We start from the raw sequence: 18480 nt of genomic DNA, 5'->3' as shown, positions 1-18480 counted from the left end.
TATATGTATATATATATATGTGTATATGTGTATATATATATGTGTATATTTGTGTTTATGTATGTATGTATGTTAGTATATATATATTTATATGTATGTATGTTTATATATAATATATTTATTTCTCTATATCTTTATATACATTTATGTACATATACTATTACTACTTCACCTACTGTCAGTCAGTCTATCAATATAATTGATTATTTATACTTAAGCTGGCCAAGATAGATACGTTCTCCTCGGCTTAATCAGTCCTTGGAGGGCTACACTTAGAGCCCTTATCATGAAAGTTCATCTGTGTTTGGTAGTGATTATGATAATAAAACATTGAACTTCCAGTTTATTCCAGTTTACAGTTTACAGAGAGATCAAATTGTCAGCGACCACTGTCGCCTTCATCAGGATAATTAATGACCAATCACTTCACAACATGATCTCGTGAGAGTTACGGTTTCCAAACACGTGACCTTATTCACACGAGACTTTACTGATACGTGATGTAAGCAATTGATTAAAAGTACCAGGGAGTTTATTATTATTATTATATCGTCCACCATCTCTATAGTGAAGGCTGAAGTGCTCTGATATATAATGGCCTCCTTATTAATGCCTCTTAAAAAGTAGTCCTGTTCAGTGTCCAGTATTTTCACTTTGTCCAGAGAGACGGTATGGCCCGGTGATTCGATGTGGATGTGTTGAGAAACTTCAGATGACAGCGAGCTGGGGCATTTGTGCTCAAGAAATCTGGTCCTCAGTGAGCGTTCTGTCTTGCCAATTAGAGCCCTTATCTAGTCTACATGTAGCTGGCTGCTTGTAACAACCTTTAGCTGCCAAACAAACTCCCTGCCAGCCCTGCCGGAGTCTGGCACCCAGGTCATAGAATTATCAAAAACCATGATCATTACCTTTAGAGTGTCCATCACACTGGACCCCAGGAAGGACAGAATGAAGGCCTTCAGCCAGGCATCACTTTTCTCCTTCCCCCAGTCCATACTGTACAGGAGGACGAAGAACGCAGAACTGGTGGACACCAGGAACACAACCGCCCATGCCATGTACTTGGCCCAGTGGTGCAGATGCTTCTTCGCACGTCCTGGAGATGAACAATTAATCAGATAACCCTCTGTCCTTGGTGCTGAACTAACAAACCTATCCATGCCCTTGGTGCTGAACTAACAAACCTATCCCTGCCCTTGGTGCTGAACTAACAAACCTATCCCTGTCCTTGGTGCTGAACTAAGAAAACTATCCCTTTCCTTGGTGCAGACTGCACTATTATAATAATTTATAATAATAAATGGTTTATTGGCCAAACATCACCCGTGCAATCGCAGCCTTATAGTGCTGAATTGATGCAGGTTTTACAATCAGATGATACAAATGGTAATAATACACATAATACACAATCATGATTACCCTTACTGTACATTCATGCCCTATTGGGCTAAGTACAGGTAAACAGATGCAAAGGTATACAGTAAAGACAGGACTATGTACTGAATACTCATCTAACATTACATAAACTCTAAATCCAATACAGAACAACATTTATTTACATGTATATAGCTCTAGAGCTACTAATACTGTAACAGAGGTTCGGCTTCTTCTCGTTTCTTTGTGATGAATGCGCGATTTGATGCAAACAACTTTTCAGTTTTCTGAGAATTTCAAAGAACGCAGAACTGGTGGACACCAGGAACACAACCGCCCATGCCATGTACTTGGCCCAGCAGTGCAGATGTTTCTTCACACGTCCTGGGATTCAACAATTAAATAGAAATAACCTCTTTTATACATTCATGCCTTATCATGCTAGGTATATACAGGTAAACAAATGCAAAGGTATCAGTATACAGTACAGACAGGACTACAGTATTTCCCTCACAAGTTTTCAGTTCCCGAGTGGGGCGGTCTGCCACCCGCCCAAAATCAGTCTTATTAGCGTGGGTGTTTAATAACAGGAAATAATCGCCATGTAATATTGGAATATTTTTGGAGAATTTTGGGACCATGGTGTTCCTTCACAGTTTTGTCGCTTGGTTGCTGTGTTGCTGTAGGATGTACCATCATACATGTACCAAGGACATAATACATCTCGTATAATGTCCTTGATCATACCAAGTGCCGCCGGCGTGCGTTGCTCCTGGCTTTTGCGGGTCAATGACCTCAGGGAGATGCGTTGATTTTTTCGGAAAACCAGCAGGCGGGGTGACGTTTAATAGAGATTATCATATAGCGGGCGGCTGCATATCAAAAGGAGCCAATTCCTGCAGATATCGCCGACTTTCTCACCGGTAAAGCCGATCGGGCACGTCGTGTTGGCGGGGCCAGGGCGGGGCACTATTAAATCACACACTATAAAATGCGGCGATATCGGGTGACTCATGCAGTAACGAGAAGCTTCAGCAGAACTCGGACGCATTAAATGCGTTACTCACGCGTTACTGTGATGGGTTAGTACCGCGTAAATGCCGCGTACGTACCGCGTGAGTGCCGCGTGAGTTACGTGTCACCCGTTAATTCTAACGCAAGCTGTACTGTACGTTGTGTACTAATACTAGTAATCTAACAACATAAGCTTTAGAGCTACTAAATTCTGTAACAGAGGTTCAGCTTCTTCTCGTTTCTTTGTCATGAATGACCAATTTGATGCAAACAACTCTTCAGTGTTCAGACCTCAAAGCTGACTGGCGTTTCTTTAGCTTCTACCAGGTTTTGGGAAGCGGTTGGAAAGAGGTGAAATTGGACAAATAGGGAGATAACATGCCAGGGGATTCGGCCCACTAGAGAGTACAGTTTGGTGCACCTGCTTCTTGAAGCCTAGTAGAGTCTAGGCATCGCTCAGCTTTTGTACCAAGAGCAAATGGGCCTAGCCTTTAATTTATCATAATTTATTAATTGCTTCTGGAATGGGAGTATTGATTTGGGTGTTGCTGGTCAGAGGGAGTATGTTTTGGTTCCAAAGTGAGTGGGCAATTGGATTTGCTATAAATGCCAATATTTAATATTAAGCAATTTTCATGTACAAATGTATCAAGACATTTTAGGTTAGGCCACACCAATTTAATTTCTTGGTTAACGGATTTGCCCGCTTCATTTTTTTCTGATTTGCAAATAAAAATAAAAATTCAGAATCAACTACAAAATGCTCATATTTTGCCCTGAACAGTTGAAAAAGGTCCTCTTCATCCTAGTTGTTACAGTCATTCTTTCAATGCAGTGATATCATTAAAAGTTCAAAATTCATTGTTTAAATTTTGAAACAACCTGGTGTGTTGACTTCATGGCTCCTATCGTACCATTTTGGACCATAATAGGATGCCTAGGCCTGTTTTTTTTTTTGCCCGCCCGCTCCATTATTTTTCTAGAAAAATCTGTTAACCAAGAAATTGAATTGGTGTGGCCTTAAACACACTTTCATCTCCTCAACAGAATCACATCAAGAACCTTAAAGCTTGTTGCTAGTTTCCCGCTTCATGCCTGATGAAATGTTTTTCCCACCTTGTGTAGTGATTGACATCTCCGGAGTGTTAGCAGCCAGTGGTGCCGCCATGCGGAAGAGCTGTACGATCATCAGGTTGACAGGTGCTACAGTCAAGGCTGTCATCAGGCTGGTGTACAGCTCCTGTAGAAATAGAAGAAAAGTTAATAGAATGAAATACCTTTATTGTACATTCATGCCACGACGGGCTAGGTACAGGTCAATAATAATATACGCATTACAGACGTACATGTATGTAGAAAAGTGGAGACAAAAGATACACTTGAATTTAAGACATACATACATGTACATGTACATTATTAAGGAACATACAAGGGTACTATACTAGGCTAATACAGATTGTTCTAGTTACTGAGCTAATACAGAGTCAGGTCAACTCATTCTCGCATTTTTCTACAATAGAAAATGTGGGAACAGATCATGTTTGTGATACAGGGTTTGTCTAGAAGCATAAAAAAAATTTTAATATAAATTTATCATTTGCACTTGTTACGGTGGGTGTCTGAGCCTAGAGACTGCTCAATCTTAGACAATACCCTCTGCTCAAGTCAAGAGGCTGCTCATTTTTTTAGACTGAATATCGGCCCTAATCTCAATCTGCAGAAGGGCCCAATGTTACTGTCGCAGTGAGAGTCAGAGATTTTGATGTCTGTTCTTACTTGGGACAGAAGTATTGTTTTGGGTGGCACTATTCCATGCAAGGGTTTGTTTGGGTTTCAAAGTATCAAAATGATTATTCAATACAATGTAAATAGGTGGAGATGGCCTTGGAGGTGGAGACAAGCTTTTTACCTGGTATGCCCTGGGTTCAATAATGTGAATTTCAGGCATGTATGAATCATCTTTTGTATAGTGTTACAATAGCAATTACTATGCATTCAATAATATAATTAATTAACACAAACTACTTCCAGGAAGTATGAAATCTCTGATTTTTTGTTACCTCTACTGTGAAATGAGCGATCCCCAGGTTGTACACTTTTGTGTTGGCAGTTGTGTCATCAGCCTCGTACCACATGGGGCTTGCCAGCATTATACGAGAGAACAATTTTTTTGGTGTGGAAGTTTTAACTCTAAACTTGTAACTTCCATCACAGATGAACTTTCACGATACTATAGAATATGATATAGAACTAGTTCTTGTTACCTCTACTGTGAAACGAGCGATCCCCAGGTTGTACACTTGTGTGTCAGCAGTTCTGTCATCTGTCTGGTACCACATGGCGCTGGCCAGCATCATGGTGTTCAGCAGAGTGAAGCAGCAGGACAGACGCTGGGCCTTCGTGAAGCTGGAACCTACTCAGGAAACAAACAAAAAAACATTGTAACAAAACAACTTCAGTAAGGAAAATTATCCCTTTACATTGAGGACTCTTTATATAGTAGAGGGGATTCATTCCTCAAGCTTAGACCAACATCTCGCACACGCAGTCATCCCTCAGTAAGTGTGACCGGCTGAATAAAAGTTCTAAACTGGAACTACTATGCAGCTCCAGATGCCTTACTGGGGACAACTGCGTGCACATGTGCGAGATGTTGGTTTGCTTGAAGAATGAATCCTTTCTACTATATATTGAGTACTCTTTAGTTTCAACAGACTACTACAGACCCTACGCAATTGTTTCCACTTTTTGCTGGTGTATTGAATTTTTCCCATTGAAGTAAACATCTATCAAGAAAAAATCTAAACAGTCTATCTGTCCTAACAGTATCTAGTATCTAACTGTCCACCTGTACTAGAAAATATGAAAAGTTGCCAAGAAAGAAAGACACAGACCTGGTGGTGCTACAAGGACAGACGTCCACAGTTGTTGATCGTAGAACAGGTTACTGGTCGCTTCAGTAAAGACGTTACTGAAGGATCTCAGCTCCTCCTTGGGGGTTGCGTGAACCACCTTCTGAACCTCTCCGTCACCTTTGTTCTCTGACAACCAGTCATTACAGCAGAAGTACGTGCTGTAAGCAATCATGTGATGTTGAGAAGGTATCATGAGACTGGTTTACATGTAGTTAACTTAAAGGCATTCAGTGCAATTTTGGGGCAGCAAAACTGCTCATTCTTGTTGTAAGTTGATTCAATCGTATCACACTGAAAATGCCGATATCTGTGAGGCAAAAATGTGATGTCGCTGACAGAAAATGATTTTAAAAGTTTGCACACTCAGAATTTCTTGCATGCTTTTAAGCAAAAACATGCCTTGAGGTAATGAGATTGAAAGAGAACTGAATCAAAAGACTTTCAAGAGTTCAGAACAGCAGCCAAAAAGAAGGCGGGATATGTCTTTAAGGTCTTACACCACGTCCTTTTCTACATCTCTGACAAGAAAATTTCCAAGGAACCAGGCTGACGTGTCACCACCTTCCCCAGAGTTATCATGCCAGATGTGCAACGACATCACTTCTCCAAGTGACTCTCGCACAGGCATGATAAAATGTAAAGTACTTCCACGAACCAAAGCCTGTATGTAAACCATGACAAAATTAGGACCCATTTTTAAATTATTACATCTTTTACATTCATAAAGTTTGACATGATTAGACTTTAAATTATCATGGAACTATATATTCTGATTCATCTAAAAATATTTCAAAACAAAATACTACTGACTATTGCAAACCATGAAAAACACTTTACATATGATAGTGCTGGTAAAATGTCACAAAATCACCAAATTTTTCTACACTATTTCCAGTCCCTCAAGATATCACTCCTCTGATGCAAATAGAAGACGGATTCAAGACTTCAATACTGTCTCATGATATTAAATATGCCAAAAGGAGTTATCACAAGTTTTCCAGTTATGACATGTTTTCTTATATAAATTTCTTTTAAAAACTAGTAAATAATCAGGTAAATAATCATTGAAAACTGTTTAGTTAGTGCACAAACAGCATAAGAAATACAAGAAGAACATAAGAACAAGCCTGACCTCTCCCCCAGGGTTCAGCATCTTGACTGGGGTCGTGCCCTCTGACCCGAAGAGTTGGAAGGCGACCCGTGAGGTGGTCCCAGCCCCGAACATGGCCCCGGTGGTGACGGTGAGCTGATAGACGTGAGGCGCGGGCATCCTGTCTGGGGGGATCAGACTCACTTTGGACAGCTTCTTCTTCCTTTGGTTCTGGGTTTTTTTACCCTAAAGTAAACAAAAATGTTGAATACTATAAATAGATGTAAAATATACTTAGATGAATAAGAAATTAATTCTTTATCGCACAATAATTGCAGCAGGTACAATGTATGGCAACTTGTACATAAATAGAGCTACTGCAAACATCTATTAGTAACAGATTCTAGCCCACTAATCTACTAATAACATTTTATACTTAGTACCGGTACATGTAACAATCAAAATTAGATAATAGAGATTTAGCAGCACTGCACAAAAGGAAATGACCTACAACCATGATATATCAAATCTACTGTCAAAACCACCTGCTACTCTCTAGTAACCATAGCCACTATGGAATTCAAACATGATTTCTAAAACAATCCATCCGTCCATCCATCCATCCATCCATCCATCCATCCACCGTCCGTCCCCCCATCATCCATCCATCCATCCATCCATCCATCCATCCATCCATCCATCCATCCATCCATCCATCCAATATCCATCATCCATCCATCCATCCATGATCCATCCATCCTTCCATCCATCCATCCTTCCATCCATCCATCCAATATCCATCCATCCACCCTTTCATCCATCCATCCATCCATCCATCCAACCATCCATCCATCCAACCATCCATCCATCCATGAAGCTAGCACACAAAACACACCACATGTACATACTTACCCTTAGCCGGCTGAAGTCAGCACGCAGAAGCAAAATGATTATGATGTACAGGATGAACTCAGACACCACGATGGAGAACACCACGGCGTTGTCACTAAGGTTGCTGAAGTTCTTGAACGCGTTGAGAAAGTCGATGGAATTCGGGGTGGGGAGGGTCATGGTGCCGGCTGCGATGCTTGTCCCGGTCGAGCGACATTCACAGTGGAAGATGTTGCTCTCTATGTCGAGTTTAGCCTGATTTATGTTAAGAGATTTTGGAAAAAAAACATTTATTTTTTAGTTTAACTGAGGGAAAACATTTAAAATGACATAATTATATGGCACAGAAAAAGTACAGTTAACATACTAGTATTTAAAAAGACAAACAAAGTCAACAATACACACACAAATCAAAATTAACAATTTAAAAAGTATAATGGTTGTTTTCTCCTTGGTGCTGAATGGCATTCACATGATCAAGCATTTTCTCCCCTCCTCCATATGAGTGCAACAACACTAGGTGAATAGCTTCATTTGGCTTGCATATTGTCAGGACTCAAAATTAAAGGTGGCCCAATGGCCACTGACCACTACAATTTAGGCTAGGACAATTAAAAAAACACTTTGGGACATTTTGGGACAATAAAAAAGTAATCAGCATCAGAATGTCAGTCCTTCTTTTGTTTATCAGGCACACATCCCGGCTTTTGGATCCGGAAAAGCCCCCCAAATTTCCTGTCTACTCTGCAATTATAGTGCTCCTGGGAGTGAACATAAGCAAAATGAAGTTGTCGAATGACTTCAAGTAAAAGTCATACAATACTTCCCCCAAAAAGAACAGGTTGGGACAGTTCATCCTCACTTCGGGACAATTGCAATTTATTTTTGGGACAGTGCTGGGGCAATAGGAAGAAAAGTTAATTTTGAGGCCTGGTTGTGTAAATTAGAGGTGACTTACATCACATAGGTCCAGCCCCCATCGTTCTTTATTTTCATCCCAAGACGAACAGCCAACAGCTGACATCTGCAGCCTGTAGTCGGGGGTTCTCTCTTGGTTTAGTTTTTCAGGTGAAGAACCGGCACGATCTGAGAACAGCACATGAGCAATTGTTGTAAGTACACCTGTCAGCAAAATTGTGGGTTTGTGTGGCACCAGGACAGAGCATTTGGTTCAGAACCATGAGGTCTCGGGTTCGAAGTAACTGACATTGTGCCCTTGGGAAAGGCACTTTAGCCACTTTCCTCATTTCACTCAGGGGAAAATGAGTAATACCTACTATCATTATCATGATCGTGGGCATTGAAGGCAGGACTCAAAATACTGGGTGCATGTGCACTTTAGTGCACCCAAATTTGGAGCTGTGCACCCAATTTTTATCTGTGGTTGCACCAGTGCGCATGCATCCAAATATTTTCCTAGTTTTTCGTATGCAGATAAGATGTTAAATGTACAGTTACTGTATATACACAGTGTTCGAAATACCTGTCTGCAGTCTGCAATCTGCAGATAGATTTTCAAGATTGCAGAAGAAAAATTTATACAATCTGCAATTTTGCAGCAGGAAAAATTGGCACTTGGGATTTGGCGCTCTTGGCCCCAAGGACATACAACACTTAAGCTCCTGTTCTGAAACAACAGGAGCTTCTTCATTAATTTACATCAACCTTGTCTTGACTTGTCTATCTTTTGTTTCCTTTTGGACTTCCAAAAATTTGTCTTCACTAATTTGCATATCAATCAATAGTTCATGCTCATAAACTTGCAAGATTGTAGTATAGAGGCTTGTGTACTTGCAGAAAGTATTTCCAAATTGCAGAACAAAATTTTGACTCTTCTGCAATATTGCAGAGCACTGAAAAAAAGTATTTTGACCACTGATACAGCATATTCTTAACATCGACATACCAGAAAAATAAAAACATTATTGTTTCTTTTCTTTTCTTTAGAAATGAGACATAATTTTTGACTTATTTCGTTTCATATATGGTGCACCAAAATATTTTTTGTGCACCCACTTTTTCAGGTTGGGTGCATTCCCAAAAATGAATTTCAAGCCCTGGAAGGAAAACCAAACCAAAATAAATTAACCACAGATAAAAGATACAACACATTAAGAAAGATATCATTGTTACAGTAGTTATTTACCTATTTTCTGTATGCCAATGTACAGAACACCACCGCGGCGTGTGTTGTTGGGTGTAAATGTGACAGTGATGTCTTTCTCTGTGAGCCAGGTCTCTAGCTCGTCTTTAGCCTGGATGACTCTCCTCTCATCATACTTTTCTACGGTAGGTTTGGACCCGTACAAAGAGTACACGTGAAAGGTGGCATCTATGTCCCACCAGCTCATGTGTAGGACAGGGATGACGTTTCCATCCGGGACGCTGAAGCGGTGGTACGTCATCATTGTCCCATTGGTCCCGTCGATCCTGCTTTTTGGACTCTTCTCTCCTGGCGTGCGGGTGGTCACGTGTGGTGTGTTAGTTGTCAGCTCTCTTTCTTGCAAGGGTACAAACGGGATGTCCAGGTTGACTTGCTTCTCTTCCTTAAGGCTTCTGGGTTCTCCTCGTCTTTTGCGTTTCAGCCCTTTTCCGGATTCTCTTGTATCCATTGACAGAACCGTAACGGGTGAAGAGATGTTTTGTCCTCCTGTCGATTGTCTCCAGGAGTACGGATTCTTTTTGAAACTCAACATCTGAAAAAAATTGAATGAAAGAATTTTACAGAGTCTGACTAATGTACAATATATTCTTGTCTGTAAAAGTTAGACATCAAGGAAATAAGACATGCCAAAAAACAGTTACTCAAGCAACTGGATACGACTTTGGAACCATAATGATTCCATAATCATATCCAGTTGCTTGAGTAACTGTTTTTTGGTGTAATGTACAATTGCTCTGTCCTTGGTGCTGAACAGCATTCACATGGTCAACTACTTTTCCACCTCCTACATGTATGTATCTTGATTACAAAGAGTACATTCTAGTTAGGCCACACCAATTCAATGTAATTATATCCAGTTGCTTTAGTAACTGTTTTTTGGTGTAATGTACAATTGCTCTGTCCTTGGTGCTGAACAGCATTCACATGGTCAACTACTTTTCCACCTCCTACATGTATGTATCTTGATTACAAAGAGTACATTCTAGTTAGGCCACACCAATTCAATGTAATTATATCCAGTTGCTTTAGTAACTGTTTTTTTGGTGTAATGTACAATTGCTCTCTCCTTGGTGCTGAACAGCATTCACATGGTCAAGCATTTTCCCATCTCTTATGTACTACATATATCTTGATTACAACAATGCTAGCTTCATTTGGCTTGTGACAATGAATGGAAAATTCTTCTTCCTCATATGTTTCCATATTCCTGAGATTACATGCTAGTTGGGCCACACCCATTCAATTAATTGGTTCTGGAATTCGCCCACTTTTGTTTTTTGCTAGAAACAAAAGATTCAGGTTTTGAATTAACTCCAAACTTGTAGCTTCTGGGGCTATCAGAAGATGTCTAAATCTGTGTTTTTTTTGCGCCCTGTTGGTTTATATTTTTTCTTAAAAAAATTTGAGAACCAACGAATCAAATTGGTGCGGTCTTGGTGTACAGTGTAAAAAGCAGTACCTTGAGATCCAACATGCTGTTAGTCTGACTTCCACTTGATGTGCGAGGAATAGTCACAGTGGTGCGACCATTGTTGATGTGCAGGTCTCTGTTGGATGGCGATCTGGACAGAGTCACCCCAACGTTTCCCGTCCCAAACGTTGCCTGATATTCAGCATCGCCAGGCTGCAATGCCAACAGTGTGCTGGCAACACTGTCCAGTGATTTCACGATGTTCAGCACCACTCGTTTTTGCTACCAGGTTAGAAAATGTACAAGCCTAGGTTAGAACCAGTAGGTTATCTGACTAGCTCAGAAAAGAATCAAGCATCACAGTTATCAATCAAGGATAGAGGGGTTCAAAAACTGGAGAGTGGAAGAACATGGTACAGTAGGGGCATTATCATTAGATACATGATTGAAGCTTTAAACAGTGTTTAGAGTTAGATGATTGTTCAAAAGTTAGGTGTAACAACTTTTAAGTCGTTCAGTGTCATGTAGCCAGCTGCTGCCATGCCGCATGCCTGCAAAGCTGGTGTGTTATGTGGGAGGGTGGTTATATACTATACAGATTGATACATACATAAGGTTAGCAATGGAGATTAACAAGGCTATGAATACTACAGTAACAACTAACAGTAAAGCATTGGTCACAACCCGCCGTACATGCTTTTTGTTAGTACGTTTTTGGGAGGCTACGTCTGCTACGTTTTTTCTGCAAACGTGGGGAAGGAGTGGCGTCGACGCACGTCACTCGCACGGTTGCGCAAGGTGTAAGAGTGGGGTCTGCACGCCACGCCTGGCCAAAACGGTTGCGTGCATCGTACGTTGCGCAAGTGGTAAGTGAGTTGTAAGTGCTTACAGTACAACGTACGATCTCTGTGCGATTGCAACTTTACCATAAGGAGGCCGTACTCTCATGTACGGGTGGTGAATCCGTAGACCGCACGTAAAAAAAGTTTTACATGCACTAAAAGTTCTACGGCGTGTCTGCGCGCTCTTAAATCCATAGGATTCCGTACGGAGGTGGTACTCACCACGCACAAATGCCCTACGTTTGCCCACGTTTTTGCACGTAGACAGCACGCAGAAGCACGTACGGCGGGTTGTGACCAAGGCTTAATTGTCATTTCACCAGCAACTGATTTGATATTCATAAAAAGACTGTAGATGATTGTCCGTACCATGTCTTCTTTCTCCTTCTGCTTGTCTTTCAGCAACTTCAGCTGCTGCTTTGGTGAAAGGTCAGCAGAGTTCACGTCAATCAAGTCACTTTCAAAGATGTTTGAGCTACTGGTGGTCTCAATCGGTGGCTGTTGTTCTGGTAGCATGTTGATAACTGCTGTAGCTGCCTGTGTCTGGGCTAAATGTAGATGATTGGGAACAAAATTAACATTAAAAATTATATAAAAATTAATCTGAGAAGTGCTATTACATAATAGTGAAGAGTATTAGCTCTGATTTTTGTGGAGGGTTGAATATCACATCCAAATATATACAGAAGAAGAACTTTATTGTGCAACAGATGTAGCGGGTACAACGTATGGGAAAATATACATACTATATATGCTGTTTCTAAATGATTTGTTTTGAATTGATAAAAGATAGTTTTCCAAACAGACTTGGGTTTTAATTTTGCAGTAGGTATTGAGTTTGGTAAGACTTTTAATTTCTTGTCTCCAGCCAGAAAGAAACGTGTTTGTACTAGACGATCTTTAAAGATATGTCCAAACTGGTTGGTATTAACAAGATACAAATCTATTTTTTTTTCTTACAGACAGTCTTACAGAGATCATTCAGTATATATAAAACACTTGCTATCTATTGAGTCTTAATTCATTGACATTTCTTATATGGTGCTGGGGCTCCATCCTCAAAATGCAAGAATCTAAATCAAATACACATTTATATATTAATTTATTAGCTGTTCTTGGTTAATAGGTAGCAAAATTAACATGAAATGTATAAATCTGAGAAGCACTATAGACCAACATCAGCTCACTGTAAATTTTTGTTGTGGATTGAGCATCACATCCATTATTTGTAAACCTCACAAAGCAGCAAGTCATAATATCACTCCTAAACATAACACTATACATGTACATGTATCTTTTCTTTCAGTCTTACAGAGATCAGTAATGTATGATACTGCAAAACACTTAAACCCTTGTCCTGCTGGCATTCCTGGCACAACATTTTTTAATAATTTCATGTCTTAATTAGATCATAGACCCTCAATTTTTTTTTCTGCAGTGGCATAGTTCTGCATTCGTTGTGTTTTGCTGTGGTGTGATGCGTTGCACGAGAAATACCCCCTAATAGTATACAGAGTTCTATATAGATGGTACTGTATATGCAGAACAACAATAATCGTTGTGCTCCACAGGACAAGGGTTAAGAAGCTATTGATTCTAAAAAAAAGAGTGCAATAATTCATGGACCTTTCTTACAAGGTGCTGGGTAACACCAATACACACAAAATGCAAGAATTTACATCAAATACACAATATTAGCAGTTTTTACCATTGGCTATATCAACCATGACTGTTACTGATGCACCCTGTGCTCCTCTTGAAGCACTAGCCAGTTTGTCTATCAGGACTGCAGCATCTTCCTGAAGAGAGGAAAGATGTAACATTTCTTCTCTTATCACTGTGTCTTCTTTTATAACTTATATACGAAAATGAAGTGTCAAAATGCAGAAATTTTAGCATATTCAAGACCTGCTTATTCTAAATGAATCACTGACAATGACACTGGCCCCACATGTCATGTGACTATTATATGCATCCCTCTCTCTCACTCACTCCCACTTACTCTCACTAGCTCACTCACTCACTCGCTTTCACTCACTCGCTTTCACTCACTCAATCAATCGATCAATCAATCAATCAATCAATCAATCAATCAATCAATCAATCAATCAATCAATCAATCAATCAATCAATCAATCAATCAATCAATCAATCAATCAATCAGGTTTAATGTCTGTTGTCCCTGAATTTAGACTGTTAGCCGTGCTTGCACTACAATACCGCAGCTTGATGGCAGCCCACCACTTGCCTATATCCCGTGGCTTGACGTTACATTACTAGTAATAATAAAAAAGTTTGTAGATAACAACACTTGTCAAGAGTGTAGTGAAGTAGTGTACCAGTGCTGATAGTGACAAATTGGGCGACTCAGCACAGACACTGGCTGTGAGGACGTCATTAATGCTGTTCATCGCAGACAGGATCTCCTCTGGTTTGGCTGATTCCAGCTGTTCCTCGTACATCCCTTGTAGAATGTGCTGGAGCTGGCAGAGATGTTACATTATATTATATACTATTATTTAATATAATTAAATATTAGATAATTATTTGCATGCCTGTTTCATCTACTAACTCACTCACTCACTCACTTTCGCTCACTCTCACTATTCAGTTTAGCGTCTGTTGTTCCCTGTCTTCCGAGGGTGAGACATGCTAGCACATTGTTACTGATGAGGCTTTTTCGGTTAAAATAATGTCACAGTGATAAGGCTACAGGTGTTGGAGGAGGAAGAAGATGGCATGGAGAAGGCCATGCAAGACAGATGCTTACGGGCTACCACTGAAAGTGGTTTGACTGACATACCTATCCCATACTTGCCACACATTCTTGTAAACTATGCGTTTGCACAATTGTTGTTATTATGATCATAAAACATAAGTCAAGATAAGATACAATCAAGTTCAATGCTGGAAAGAAATTTGTACCTTTTCATCACAACTTTCAGTTGTTTGGGCCGGGGATGTGATGTATGTCAGCTTGTCTGAAAGTCAAGTTTATTATAATGATCAGTCCTTATGTTGTGAACAATCTGTTAATTAGGTAAATACTATTAATAACAATACTCTCCTTACTAAGAGATGGGTCCAATATTAATGTAACACTTTTGCAACATCCCAAGGCCCCATGTACCAGTCTCTCTGGGTGGAACTACCCTGGAAGTTGTTGCTAGTTACAAACATCTAGGTGTCACCTTAATGAACACACTCTCCTGGTCCAAGCATATTGATATAATCTCCACCATTAGTCAAGACGATCTGCTGGCCTAATCTGTGTGCACTAAGAAAGAAGGTGCCAAGTGACATCCTACTCAGGCTATATAAGACCATTACACGACCTGGCCTTGAGTATGCCAGCATCGTCTGGGCGGGACTGGCACCAAGAGTGACGAACGGAAACTGGAGTCTGTACAATACCAAACCGTCAGACTGATCAGTGGACAACATGGACTCCCTTATCCCTCCTACCAAACCTTGTACACCCAACTGTCCCTCCCATCACTTCAGTTCAGACGAAGATTCCATACAGTCACCACCCTGTACAAGCTCCTTAATGGCTACTGTCCGCCGCACCTCCAAACCCTGATACCCAGAACCCGTGCATCTGCTACTGAGTCCCGCTATCCCCTCAGGAACAGCAACCACCTGACTGTTGAACTTACCAAAACCACCAGAGGCCAGAGAACATTCTTTCACCGAGCAACGTTACTCGGGAACACTCTCTCCACTGACGCTCGCACTGCCACCACAGTGACTATTGCCTCCTTTAAAAGGAAGCTATGGGACTCTCTAGGCGACCCCTATAAAGCCTAAGGTGTGTGATCCTGACCTCTCCATGTTGATGTATTGTATTGTTGTAAATGTATGTGTAAATGTTTGTCTTGTCAGCAGGGCAAGCCCTTAATAATAGCCGCCTGGCTAGTTGGGCTGCCCTGGCTGTACAATTTGTGACATTTTTACAGCCAAATAAATAAATAATTTCTTACCATTGACTTATTCACACAAGAGTTAGTGAATGCAAGAATGATATATCAGATAATCATAATGATAAATTCAGATATAAAGGATCCTCTTGTCTAGCTCAGATACAATCTACAGCAGCTATACCTACATGTATTATGCAGTCAATAATGTTAACTTGTACATCACCTAGGGGCCTTTCCTCCTTGCTAGTACTGTAGACTGTAGTGGTTTGTCGGTCTGTTGTTCTGACTTCCTTGTCTGTTGTTTGCTTCCCTGTTGTTTCAGCGGAGGTTGCTATGACAAATGAAAATTGAATTTTGATAAATGTGTGTGTGAGTGTTACGTATGTAACGTTATAGCTTTGATGTATATGTATGTAACGGTGACAGACAAATGCATTGTATCTGTAGCTACATGTATATGATACCTACATTGTATAATAGCCAGTAACATTATAACTGCCCTTTCCTGTATTACAAACCAGCTTAGCAAACGTACTGCATGCCAACAGCTGCGTGATTATACATGTATGACAGTGTGACTGTGACACTGAATGACCTGTCACAAATAACTAATCTCCAAGGAGATCTTATAGTGGCTGCAATAGTAAATTAAATGCAGTTCTCAAATTGGCAAAACAGTATCCAATATGTCAGTATCCAATTCACCGCCCTATTGGGTATTGGATACTGCCTGACATACATGTAGTTGTATTAGATACTGTCTTCAAGTTGCTAAATTTGATGCTGTATTACAGCCATCGAAAGGCCTTGAAGATTAACATGTACACCTTAACCTTCACACATCTTACTGCAAGAGTTGTTTGAAGCTATCTAGTGAAGGATGATTACCTGTTGTCCATTTGGTGGTAGACTCCAAAGATGTGGAAGTTACAGTGGTGTCTCTCCATGTACCACTTGTGTCATCCTCAGTAGTGGCACGGGTTGATGTCATGGGGTGATTGACAGGTAACGGCCCTTTGTACGGAAACAGGATATGTCAGTCATTCACAATTGAATCAGTAATGGACATGAGTGAGTGAGTGAGTGAGTGAGTGAGTGAGTGAGTGAGTAAGTGAGAGTGAGTGAGAGAATGAGTAAGAGTGAGTGAGTGAGCAAGTGAGAGTGAGTGAGTGAGAATGAGTAAGAGTGAGTGAGTGAGAATGAGTGAGAATGAGTGAGAATGAGCAAGAGTGAGTGAGTGAGTTAGTGAGTGAGAATGAGTGAGAATGAGTGAGAATGAGCAAGAGTGAGTGAGTGAGTTAGTGAGTGAGAATGAGTGAGAATGAGTAAGTGTGCATGTGTTTGTGTGTGCATCTACATGTAAGTGACTGTGTTAATGTGTGTGTTTGGGTGTGTGTGACTGTGTGTTGTGTGTGTGCATGCATGTGAGTGTATATATATATATTTATTAATTATGTGTTTGTGACAGTGAGTTAGACTAAGTATGCATGTGTTTGTTGTGAGTGTGCGACTGTGTATATATATTGTGTAATTATACTAATAATCAAAATTCTGTAGTAACTTGAAATTTCTGTATTTCTAAAGTCTGCATGGCGGCTGCCATACCTGTTTGTTTTGTGCAAGTGACTTCTGCGCTTTGGCCATGCTCACCAACAGCTGCCATCTTTATGATGTAATCAGTTTCAGGCAGAAGTTCTATGATGTTGTAGGATGTCTTTGATCCATCAACACTGAAACAAGAATGTCAGAATTTCCGTATCCATGTACCTGTAATTTGTTACTGTAACATTAGAACCTTATTCTACTCCAGAATCCATAGTTTTCAGGCATGCTTTTGGTTAGGTGACTGCACTGCACAGTGCCAACAATCTATCGTGAGATTCACAGTATTTTGCTAGATTGTAAGGTCAACTTTTTCTCTCTGCACAAAGAACTTACTATACAAGCTGCTATTCAAACATCAGAGTTTAACTTTTAAGTCCTGGAAACATGCACATTAGTACAGATGCAGATGGAAAGTCTCTCACGGTGTCTTAATTTGTCTCCCAAAAGGGATGAAGTCTAGAGGATATTATTATAGGGTTAATGACCCGCCCTGAGGTGTATACGGTGTCATGTCCGTCACGTGGGTACTGACGGACTTTAGTAAGGCTTTTGATCTTGTAGATCATACCACAGCCATACGTCACCTCCTGGAGCTTGGAGTCCGCCCGGAACTTGTTCCATGGATTGCCAGCTTTCACACTGACCGGAGTCAGAAAACCAGGTACCAGGGAACTCTCTCGCAAGTGAAACACCTTACCTGTGGCCTGGCACAGGGAACGAAACTCGGCCCTATTGTCTTTATAGCTCACGTCAATAGCATCACCGACAACCTGACCGCTAAGTCGTGGGCATTTGTGGATGATCTGAACCTGATCGAAACAAGACTTGCTGCACATCCACCTACACTACAGGGCGATCTTGACAACCTCTCTACGTGGACAGAAACCAACAGAATGAAACTGAACCCGGGAAAGTGTAAGGCAATGCAAGTCTGCTTTGTCCGGATTCCTCCTCCTCCTCCTGTTCTCACCATTGGCGGCCATGAACTTGAAGTTGTCAGTATCGCCAAGTGCTTAGGAGTAACCTTTCAGTCAGATCTGAAGTGGGACATGCACGTCCTGGAAATGTGTAAAAAGGGGAACCAAAGGCTGTATCTCCTATGTAGGCTGAGGCAGTTTCACCTACCAACACACGACTTGGTTACTGTTTACACGAGTTTCGTACGGCCGGTCCTGGAGTATGCAACACCCCTGTGGCACCAGGCTTAACGTCCAGTCAACGGAGGAAGATAGAGAACATCCAAGTGCGGGC

The 18480-nt window shown here is 40.7% G+C and overlaps 1 protein-coding gene across 1 annotated transcript in view; it reads right to left on the bottom strand.

The window, feature by feature from the left end:
* The window catches only part of LOC109473213, a 54806-nt gene that overhangs the window by 12653 nt on the left and 23673 nt on the right, over positions 1–18480 (bottom strand). Inside the window, exons 19-35 of the mRNA XM_019773088.1 lie at positions 17275–17354; positions 16513–16638; positions 15848–15955; positions 14627–14682; positions 14041–14184; positions 13410–13500; positions 12071–12249; positions 10908–11141; positions 9431–9980; positions 8243–8370; positions 7306–7539; positions 6436–6639; positions 5801–5964; positions 5283–5461; positions 4653–4801; positions 3505–3628; positions 909–1096 (exon numbers count right to left, since the gene is read on the bottom strand). Coding sequence (XP_019628647.1) covers positions 909–1096; positions 3505–3628; positions 4653–4801; positions 5283–5461; positions 5801–5964; positions 6436–6639; positions 7306–7539; positions 8243–8370; positions 9431–9980; positions 10908–11141; positions 12071–12249; positions 13410–13500; positions 14041–14184; positions 14627–14682; positions 15848–15955; positions 16513–16638; positions 17275–17354 — 2938 coding nt within the window. The remainder of the gene's footprint in view (positions 1–908; positions 1097–3504; positions 3629–4652; positions 4802–5282; positions 5462–5800; positions 5965–6435; positions 6640–7305; positions 7540–8242; positions 8371–9430; positions 9981–10907; positions 11142–12070; positions 12250–13409; positions 13501–14040; positions 14185–14626; positions 14683–15847; positions 15956–16512; positions 16639–17274; positions 17355–18480) is intronic.

This window comes from Branchiostoma belcheri, unplaced genomic scaffold (assembly GCF_001625305.1).
Source record: "Branchiostoma belcheri isolate BF01 breed outbred unplaced genomic scaffold, Haploidv18h27 scaffold294, whole genome shotgun sequence".
Taxonomy (NCBI): Eukaryota; Metazoa; Chordata; class Leptocardii; order Amphioxiformes; family Branchiostomatidae; genus Branchiostoma; species Branchiostoma belcheri.
This window is presented reverse-complemented; position numbering and strand designations above follow the sequence as displayed.